General features: G+C 39.3%; 1 protein-coding gene across 3 annotated transcripts; it reads right to left on the reverse strand.

The window, feature by feature from the left end:
• Nucleotides 1–899: 899 nt before the first annotated feature.
• LOC100345101 (olfactory receptor 4F15-like) lies at nt 900–1,992 on the reverse strand. Of its 3 annotated transcripts, none has more exons than XM_089311005.1 (2): nt 1,477–1,992; nt 900–1,316 (listed from the first exon to the last, which is right to left on the reverse strand). In XM_089311005.1, exons 1-2 carry the CDS (start codon nt 1,990–1,992, stop codon nt 900–902), a joined length of 933 nt encoding a protein of 310 aa, XP_089167131.1. The 3 variants fall into 3 exon arrangements, with proteins under 3 accessions (XP_089167131.1, XP_089167129.1, XP_089167130.1); XM_089311003.1 differs by having other exon boundaries at nt 900–1,327; nt 1,467–1,992; XM_089311004.1 differs by having other exon boundaries at nt 900–1,305; nt 1,460–1,992.
• Nucleotides 1,993–11,201: the final 9,209 nt, after the last annotated feature.

The following is an 11,201-nucleotide window of genomic DNA, read 5'->3' on the forward strand; positions in this document are numbered from 1 at the left end:
CCTGAGTATTACCATCTATAAAATAACTTAGTTGAGATTCGTAATCTCTCAAATTCCAAATCTAAAATTCCACAAATGTATTATGTAATCAACAGTTCTTTAAGGAATCAAAAGATCTAAGAAGCAAGCAGACACTAAAGGAGGAGGTGGAAAAAATCAAAACAAGTAGGTATTATGGCACTTTAATAGTCTGAGAAAAGAACACTAATCAATTCAAAACAAGGGAAGTGTGACAGGCAGTTAGTAGCAGTTAAGACATCACCCATGGCCCACATCCAATTTTTTGAGTTCAACACCCAACTCCAGCTCATGACTCCAGCTTCCTACTACTGCAAATTCTGGGAGGTAGTGGTGTTGACTCAAGTTACCAAGTTCTAGCTCCTGACTTCACCCATTGCAAGCATACAGGGATTGAACCGGAATATTGGGCATCTCTCTTTCTCTTTCTCTCTCTCTCAAGAGAAAATCTAACAGTGAAATAAATAATACACTAATTTTCAGCACTAAATTATTTAATATTTTCTACATTTGGCACCTTTTGAGGGAGGAGGCTATTGAAAGTGTTGGATTAGGTGAATACTGGTTTTGGGTTGAAATACTTTACATAGAAGCCATAAGGAGAATAAACAGAAAGCATTTCTTAATTATAAAAAAATTATCAAGGTAAAAATATCGCACAATTATCATAAATAATTTTGTTGAATAAACCCAGTTTCAGAAACATGGAAGTGTTCAATGTTAACTCCCTTTATTCTTATTGATTGGGATACTAGAGATACACAGTAACATGGTAAATGCTTAAATGTAACCTAAAATATAAAATTAATACAGATCTAAAGTTTTGATGACTTTATTTTGTCTCTTTTTATTGAGCTTATAGAACTACATTTTTAGATTATTTAGGACAGCTTCCTGTAACTCACAAGCTGACGGCAAAGTTTCTTCATTGCTGATTTCATCTCCTTGTTTCTGAACGTATAGATGACTGGATTCAGAAAAGGAGTGAGAATTGCATCAAAGATAGCAAGAAATTTGTCCAAGTGTGATGAGGGGAAGGGCCAGGTGTAGAAAAAGATTAACGGCCCAAAGAATAAGACCACCACAGTGACGTGAGCCGACAAGGTAGAGAGGGCCTTGGATAAACCACCTGAAGAATGTTTCCGAACAGTGACCAGAATGAAGATGTAAGAAATAATTAATATGAAGAAGGACCCCACAGAGATGAGTCCACTATTGGCTGTGACCATGAACTCAAGTCTATTGGTCTCTGTGCAAGCAAGTTTAATGAGCTGAGGGAGATCACAGTAAAAAAGCACCTGGATCCTGGCTCCTGCCATCGGATCAGCACGGTGCGCCGGCTGCAGCGGCGGCCATTGGAGGGTGAACCAGCGGCAAAGGAAGACCTTTCTCTCTGTCTCTCTCTCTCACTGTCCACTCTGCCTGTCAAAAAAAAAAAAAAAAAAAACTATCCAATACATTTGGGCCACAAAATGGTAAATCTATAACAAAAGCCAACTGGGCCACTGAGTGGATGAGGCCAAGGATCCAGGCAGCAATCAAAATTAAAATGCACATTCTTGGGCTCATGATAGTCAAGTAGTGTAGAGGCTTACAGATGGCTACATATCTGTCAAAGGCCATGGCTATGAGCAGCACCATTTCTGTGCCACCAATAGTATGAATGAAGAAGATCTGAGTTATACAACCCCCAAAAGAGATGGCTTTGTGCTTTCTAAAAAGGTCATACATCATTTTGGGGGCTGCAATAGAGCAAACCCCCAGGTCAAGAAAGGAGAGGTTGGCCAACAGGAAGTACATGGGGGAGTGTAAGTTGGAGTCAGAGGTCACAGAAAACACAATGAGGAGGTTTCCCATCAGGCTTGCCATGTAGAACATGGAGGAAACAAGGAAAAGAAGGAGTTGGATCTCCCATGAATTGGAGAGTCCCAGGAACACAAACTCAGACACCATAGAGTGGTTGGCTCCAGCCATTATCTTGTGAGCATAGCTGACCCTAACAAGACCTGAAAAAGAGAAAATCAAGCCTGTATGAGTCATTAACTGCATGAGTTTCAAACTGTAGAGAAAAAAAAAGTTACTCTGTCTCACAAAATCAAAACTCCTTTATTTAACCTATAAATTGTACTTGCAGGAAATAGGCTATAATTTATTACTTCCAAGCACTTCTTCTAACTCCCCAGACCCTAAAATCTTCAAGGTGTTGATACGTAAAGATCAGACAGCAGCAAATGCTACATTAGACAAAGGGTAATAAGAGAGTTAGCAATTCCATGGAATAACATGAATATTGGTTTTTTTTCCCTCATAATTAGTTACTCCTGCTGGTGGAGTTCTATAAATGTCAAGAAATTTCTGAAGACCTTTAGTTATCTTACCCTTTGATCACTCCTAAATACAGTGCTATCACTGACTCATTAATACTCTTCCTGTTTAGTTTTGTGCTATTACAATTTGATCAAGTCATATTAAAGATTTTTTTCTGATAAGCAGCAAAGAGAATACGGAAATCCTGAAAGTATCCCACTTTTGTAGCTTAATTAGGGCTTGGAAGCGGTCACAAAGTGACCACTATGGCAGAGTTAGAAAACAGATTAATGCTGCCAAACTAAACATGGATAAAGTGAATGCAAGGTAGCAAACAAAGGCCAGCACCATGGCTCCCTAGGCTGATCCTCCGCCTGCGGTGTCAGCACCCCGGGTTCTAGTCCTGGTCGGGGCGCCGGATTCTGTCCCAGTTCCCCTCTTCCAGTCCAGCTCTCTGCTGTGGCTAGGGAGTGCAGTGGAGGATGGGCCAAGTGCTTGGGCCCTACACCTGCATGGGAGACCAGGAGGAAGCACCTGGCTCCTGGCTTCGGATCGGCGCAGTGCACTGGCCGTGGCAGCCATTTGGGGGGTGAACCAACGGAAAAGGAAGACCTTTCTCTCTGTCTCTCTCTCTCTCACTGTCTAACTCTGCCTGTCAAAAAAAAAAAAAAAGGTAGCAAACCAAATTCCACGTGATTCATATCTATGCAGCATTGTTCATACCATATTAACTTTTCATAGTTCGTGTGATGGTATAAAGAATTTTGTACTTGAAATCAGAAGTTCTGGGGTTCAAACCTATTCCTAAGCCCATGAGAATGCTTTTTTGACAGGCAGAGTGGACAATGAGAAAGACAGAGACAGAGAGAAAGGTCTTCCTTTTCCGTTGGTTCACCCCGCAATGGCCACTGCGGCCGGTGCACTGTGGTCGGCGCACCGCACTGATCCGAAGCCAGAAGCCAGGTGCTTCTCCTGGTCTCCCATGCGGGTGCAGGGCCCAAGCACTTGGGCCATCCTCCACTGCACTTCCAGGCCACAGCAGAGAGCTGGACAGGAAGAGGAGCAACTGGGACAGAATCCGGCGCCCCGACCGGGACTAGAACCCGGTGTACCTGTGAATTAGCCTATTGAGCCGCGGCGCCAGCCAACCCATGAGAATTTGAGTAAGTCCTTTCTCCCACCTTATCTACTCAACTATCTTCTTGAATTCTTTTTTAATTACTTTTAGATAAAAGATGGTGATGCTAAGTAATCCTTCTAAGTCCAACACTTCTATTATCCTGTAATACAAGGCTAGTCCAGTATGCAATGAAAAACACCATAATGATGATACCCTGTGCACTGACTGCAACCATATTTGAAGTTTTCCCTTGTTTGCAATTGGTTATCAATCCCATATCACATAGATACCCTCTCTTCACATCAATCTCCCTCTTCTGTTATTCATTTTACAACTCAATATATTATTACAAATTTGTTGCGTAATTCATTTTAGTATTTACTAGACTATGTATAATAAGTCTGCACAACAGACAATATGAACTTAACATTCACTACCATTATGGGTTTTACATTTTAGCTCATATCAAAAAATATAAATAACAAAAGATGTATTGCATAAAAAACATTGAATAAGTGGTAGATCATAACACTTTTGAGGCAAAAAAGATGCCCATGAGCCAGGGTGATCAGGGCTGTCATCACAAAAAAATAAGAACCTATGCTGCAATTCAAGAGCTGGATCTAATTTATTTCAATATACAGTTTCATGTCTGAGCTTACAGAATTACTGAGACACTCTCAGGGAATATCTACAAGTTTGGAGTAGTAGTTGATGAGCTACTTAAGGCAATTATGAAAAGCAAAACTGAAACAGGAACAGTGGCTACCTGCACAGGACACCACAGAAACTCCTGTACCTACACTATCTTGTTTCATACTAGAAAAACCATTAAAATTTCTATTATTGACTTATTTTACATTTAATGAAGTCAAGATCAAGAGAGGAGAAAAAAACAAGCTGGAATAGTAAGTGCAGAAATTCTACTGAGTCTGGTCTGCCTCTTACCCAGTATGTAGAAAAGGCTTGGCTCTTTTCTCATGACTTTTCAATTGTGTTATACACCTTAGTCTCTTTCTGGGTGCCTCATTTTCAGTCTTAGAACCCTCAGCAGATCTAAGCAAGAAAGGAAATACGATTTGTCCTCAAGTATTCACATGCATCTAGGTTTCATAAAATACTCTAAATATTTTTATAATTCAACCTAGCTTTTTGAATAAACATAAGAGAAGGCAAATCACGGAATACCTGCAGCTCAAAGAAACCCGGTTATGTTCCCAGATATTCATTACCTTGATCAACATGAAACACTTCAGTTTCCCACAGAAGAGACTCAGTTCTCACCATTCTAATGAATAAAAAAAGCAAAATTGCTCTGTCTCCATGTCAAGAATGAAATAAAGGCCAGTCCTAAAGCAAGCCAGATTCTATTCCCACGCACGGACCACCTCCTAACCATTCTGATGTCCTTTTTGGATCTCAATCTTGGATAGTAATGAAAAAGAAAGGACATTTCATTTTTTCCTTTTCATTTGTATTGATTCTTGCTCATTAAGCTCAACAGAAGCTGCTTCCCTTGTGCACAGTATCTTTTAATTGATTTCAATATGGAAGAGTCCCGTCACCACATCCATCTGTTCAACATTGGCCCTTGTAGACTTCAACATTGCACACTGTTTCTATATTTGCCATCAATTCATTCAAATACCAAAGGTATGAGTATTTCCAGAGACTTACCATCACTGCAACTAGTATTAGTTCAAGCACAAACAAGTATAAAAATGCTGTTACAGTGAGAGTTATTGCTAATTGGCACAAAGAGGAGTGTTGACCAAATGATTCCTTGGAGACACAGGATCATGAATATGAGTTCATTCATCCAGGGGAATTGTCATTCAGAGTCCTAGGAAGCCAAGAGAGGAAGCTACAAATACATCACAAAATATGAGGAAGTAGGGAATAAAAACATATGAATGTAAAACATAAATTATATAAGATAGAACTAAGTGATGTCATACCCTGAAACCTCAAACAGAAACCATACCTTCTTTTCAAGTATCCATGGAAATTATATATGTGACTACATATTATATCACAGTAAATTGCACAAATTTGGAAATAGTATAGATAATACAGTTCAATAAAAATTGAAGAAAATTTGAATTTAATAAAATAGTTTGACTTAATAAGTCAAAAAATAAACTGAACCTGAAGGAATTAAATCTTTCTCTATGTTACCAAAACATGCCAAAAAAAAAAAAAACCTTACCAAAGGCTTTTTTCAAGATGGCAGAATGGGAAAGTAGCTTACTGCTCTAGTGTAGGAAAGTATAGCTTTAAAAAAGTGGATAGAGTGCTATCCCTGGGAAGGATTAGGGAGAAAATGGCAGAGGAAGCTCCACACAAACGGGGGACACTGTGCACCTACATGGAGGTTAGGGACTTGCACAGCTTGGGACCACAATAGCCAAGAGCCTCAGCACCAGCTTTGGAGTGAGGTGAGACCAGACTGCATCAACCCAAGCCACTGTTGATAAAGCTGCAGGAAGATCCTGCAATGGGCCCAAGTTGGAGCCCTGTGAGGGACAGTGTACTTGCCAACCTAGAGGGGGAAAAGACAGAGCACATTTCTCTCTCCCCAACCACCTAGCACCAGTGTCCTGTAACTAACATAGACTGGTCTGACACTATTTTGGACATACATACATCTGTGCCTGCACGTGTCCACACACCCAGCAACCAGCAGAGAGCAGATGCCTAAGTCTGACTGGAAGAATTGATAGGGGACTGGGTGCTCATGACTGTGGGAGCCTTGTATGCTGCGACTCTGAAAACACGGTGGATACATGGGAGGGAACAGGGTGTGGCTGGGACTTTGGGTAGTAACTGTGGGTGGTCCACATGCTCAGGGACCCCTGAATCCCTGATGAGAGGCATTGCTGCTCACGCTGAGGAATGCACAGATCCTTTGTGATGTTCCTATGGCAGCAGATGAAAACTGCACTCAATGGGGCCAATGCCAGGCATTGGTCTCCTTTGAGGAGAGGAAGTAAACATGAGAATATGCCAACAGGTCACAACAAACCTCCCCTCTTATTTAAAAAAAATTTACCACACTCAACTCAGCTGGCACCTTGGATGCTCCCCTTACCATAGAGCACTGAGAAGAGCTCCCTGAACACACCCAGCACACACCTCTAGGTATTCACTGAAAGAGCAGACACTCCACTAAGCCATGGAGGCATAGTCCAAAGTTAAAGCCATCACTGGGGCAAAAATACCAAGTATCACCACAAATGCCTAATATAACTGCAGCAATTCCAGAAACAAGAATAAGGAAGACAATACGACACCCCAAAAGAACACAACACTTTAATACTAGAATGTGGAGATGAAGAGACTGAATAAATATCAGAAATGGAGCACAAAAAATTATTTATAGGATCACTTAGAAGTAGTCAGAAGGCTAATACTAACTGATAGAATCAAAAAGGGAGAGAACGATCCATCATGGGAAACGGGATACACAGCAGACTCATAGAATGGCAGATGTCCTAAACAGCACTTTGGCCTCAGAATCAGCCCTTAAGGCATTCGGATCTGGCTGAAGAGCCCATGAGAGTATTTTAGGCATGGAAAGCCAAGACACCCTGGGGAAAAAAAAAAAAAAAAGAAGACTTAAATGAAAGATCTCTGTGAGTGAGATCCCAGTGCAAAGAACAGGTCATCAAAGGAGGAGGTACCTTTCTCTGAAGGGAGGAGAGAACTTCCACTTTGACTATGACCCTGCTGGAATAAGATCAAAGTCAGTGAACTCAAAGACTTCTATAGCCTTGGCAACTCATGACTAGAGCCTAGGGAGATTACTGATGCCATAAACAAGAGTGTCAAATTGTTAAGTCAACAACAGGAGTCACTGTGTACTTACTTCTCATGTGGGATCTGTCCTTAGTGTGTTGTCCAGTGTGAAGTAATGATATAACTAGTACTGAAACAGTATTTTACACTTTGTGTTTCTGTGTGGGTGCAAACTGATGAAATCTTTACTTAATATATACTAAATCAATCTTCTGTATATAAAGATAATTGAAAATGAATCTTGATGTGAATGGAATGGGAGAGGGAGCAGGAGATGGGAGGGGTGAGAGTGGGAGGGAAATTATGGGGGGGAAGTGATTGTAATCCATAAACTGTACTTTGGAAATTTATATTTACTAAATTAAAAAAAATGGGAAAAAGAGATGGGCAAAGGACTTAAACAGATATTTTCCAAAAGAGTAAATCCAAATAGTCAATAGACATGTGCAAAAGATATTCAGGATCACTAGCTGTCAGGGAAATGCAAATCAAAACCACAATGAGGTTTCACCTCACCCAAGTTAGAAAGGCTCACATACAGATATCAACAAACAACAAATGCTGTCAAGGATGTAGGGGAAGGGTACCCTAATCCACTGTTGGAAAGAATGTAAACTGGTAAATTCACTATGGAAGACAGTATGGAGATACCTCAAAAATCTGAATATAGACCTACCGTATGACTGACCCAGCCATTCCACTCCTGGGAATTTACCCAAGGGAAATGAAATCAGTACACGAAGGAGTTATCTGCACCACCATGTATACTGCAACTCAATTAAAATAGTAAGATACAGAATCAACCTAAACACCCATCAACCAAAGACTGGATAAAGAAATTATGGGATATGTACATTACGGAATACTACACAGCAGTAAAAAAAAAATGAAATCCTGTCATTTTCAACAAAATGGATGAATCTGGAAAACATCATACTTAATGAAATAAGCCCGTCCCAAATGGACAAATACCATATGTCCTCCCTGATCTGTGAGAACTAATAGAGAGCCTTAAAAACAGAATGAGTGAAACAGAAGAGAGAATATCCGACTTAGAAGGCAGAGCACAGGAAAGTATACAGTCAAACCAAAGAAAAGAGGAAATTAGAAATCTAAAAAATATTGTCGGGAATCTACAGGATACTATTAAAAAAAAAAAAATTCAGGTTCTAGGAGTTCCTGAAAGCATGGAGAGAGAGAAAGGATTAGAAGGCTTTTTTAGTGAGATACTAGCAGAAAATTTTCCAGGTTTGGAGAAGGACAGACATCCTGGTACAGGAAGCTCATAGAACCCCTAATAAATGTGACTGAAAGATATCCTCACCACGACATGATGTAATCAAACTCACCACAGTGAAACATAAAGAAAAGATCCTAAAATGTGCAAGAGAGAAACGTCAAATTACTCTCAGAGGATCTCCAATCAGATTCACAGCAGACTTCTCATCAGAAACACTACAGGCTAAGAGAAAATGGCGAGATATAGCCCAGGTACTAAGAGAGAACAACTGCCAGCCCAGAATATTATATCCTGCTAAGCTATCATTTGTGAATGAAGGTGAAATAAAGACCTTTCATAGCAAACAGAAATTGAAAGAATTTGTCGCCACTCATACAGCCCTGCAAAAGATGCTAAAAGATGTGCTACACACGGAAACACAGAAACATGGCCATCAATATGAAAGAAGGTAAAGGAAGAAAACCTCCCAGTAAAAGATCATAGGAAGCTCAAAGCATATACTAGAAAATATCTTTGGCAAATGGCAGGGCAAAGGACTACTTATCAATAGTCACATTGAATGTTAATGGTCTCAACTCTCCAGTTGAGACACAGACTGGCTGAATGGGTTAAGGAAAAAAACATATCTAGTTGCTGCCTACAAGAAACATATCTTTCCAACAAAGATGAATGCAGACTGAAAGTGAAAGGTTGGAAAAAGATATTCCATACCAACAGAAACCAAAAAAAGCATGTGTAGCCATATTAATATCAAACAAAATAAACTTTAAAACAAAAACTGTTAAGAAAGACAAAGAGGGGCACTACATAATGATTAAGGGATCAATTCAACAGGAAGATGTAACTATTATCAATGTATATGCACCTAATCACAGGGCACCGGTTTATTTAAAATATTTGTTAAGGGACTTAAAAGGAGACTTAAACTCCAATACAATAGTACTGGAGGACTTCAATACTCCACTATCAGAAATAGACAGATCAACCAGACAGAAGATCAACAAGGAAACAGCAGATTTAATCGACACTATTGCCCAAAAGGAGCTAACAAATATCTATAGAACTTTCAATCCTATATTTAAGAATTTACATTCTTCTCAGCAGTGCATGGAACCTTCTCTAGGATTGACCACATACTAGGCCATAAAGCAAATCTCAGCAAATTCAAAAGAATTAGAATCATACCATGAAGCTTCTCAGACCATAAAGGAATGAAATTGGAAATTAGCAACTCAGGAATCCCTAGAGAGTATGCAAACACATGGAGATTGAACAACATGCTCCTGAATGAACACTGGGTCATAAAAGAAATCAAAAGAGAAAAAAAAACTTTCTGGAAGTAAATGAGGATAACAACACAACATATCAAAACTTATGGGATACAGCAAAAGCAGTATTGAGAGGCAAGTTTATAGCAATAGGTGCCTACATCAAGAAATTGGAAAGGCACCAAATAAATGAGCTTTCAATGCATCTCAAGGATCTAGAAAAACTGCAGCAAACCAGACCCAAATCTAGTAGGAGAAGAGAAATAATTAAAATCAGAGAAGAAATCAACAGGATTGAATAAAAAAAAATTTACAAAAAATCAGCCAAACGAAGAGCCAGTTTTTTTAAAAAATAAACTAAATTGACATACCATTGGCCCAACTAACTAAAAAAAGAAGAGAAAAGACCCAAATCAATAAAATCAGAGAGGAAAAAGGAAATGTAACAACAGACACCACAGAAATAAAAAGAATCATCAGAAATTACTACAAAGAGTTGTATGCCAGCAAACAGGAAAATCTATCAGAAATGGATAGATTCCTGGACGCATACAATCTACCTAAATTGAGCCATGAAGACATAGAAAACCTAAACAGACCCATAACTGAGACAGAAATTGAACCAGTAATAAGGGCCCTCCCAACAAAGAAAAGCCCAGGACCAGATGGATTCACTGCTGAATTCTACCAGACATTTAAAGAAGAACTAACTCCAATTCTTCTCAAACTATTCAGAACAATCAAAAATGAGAGAATCCTCCCATATTCTTTCTATGAAGCCACGATCACCTTAATTCCTAAGCCGGAAAAAGATGTAGCATTGAAAGAAAATTACAGACCAATATCCCTAATGAACACAGATGCAAAAATCCTCAATAAAATTCTGGCCAATAGAATACAACAACACATCAGAAGATCATCCACCTACACCAAGTGGGATTTATTCCTGGTATGCAGGGATGGTTCAATGTTCACAAATCAATCAATGCGATACACCACATTAACAGACTGCAGAAGAAAAACCATATGATTATCTCATTAGATGCAGAGAAAGCATTCGATAAAATTCAACACACTTTCATGATGAAAACTCTAAGCAAATTGGGTATAGAAGGAACATTCCTAAGTACAATCAAAGCAATTTATGAAAAACCCACAGCCAACATCCTATTGAATGGGGAAAAGTTGGAAGCATTTCCACTGAGATCTGGTACCAGACAGGGATGCCCACTCTCACCACTGCTATTCAATACAGTTCTGGAAGTTTTAGCAAGAGCCATCAGGCAAGAAAAAGAAATTAAAGGGATACAAATTGGGAAGGAAGAAGTCAAACAATCCCTCTTTGTAGACGATATGATTTTTTATTTAGGGGATCCAAAGAACTCTACTAAGAGACTATTGGAACACGTAGAAGAGTTTGGCAAAGTAGCAGGATACAAAATCAATGCAC

This window comes from Oryctolagus cuniculus, chromosome 12, assembly GCF_051225735.1.
Source record: "Oryctolagus cuniculus isolate XC-2025 breed Fujian yellow rabbit chromosome 12, ASM5122573v1, whole genome shotgun sequence".
NCBI lineage: Eukaryota > Metazoa > Chordata > Mammalia > Lagomorpha > Leporidae > Oryctolagus > Oryctolagus cuniculus.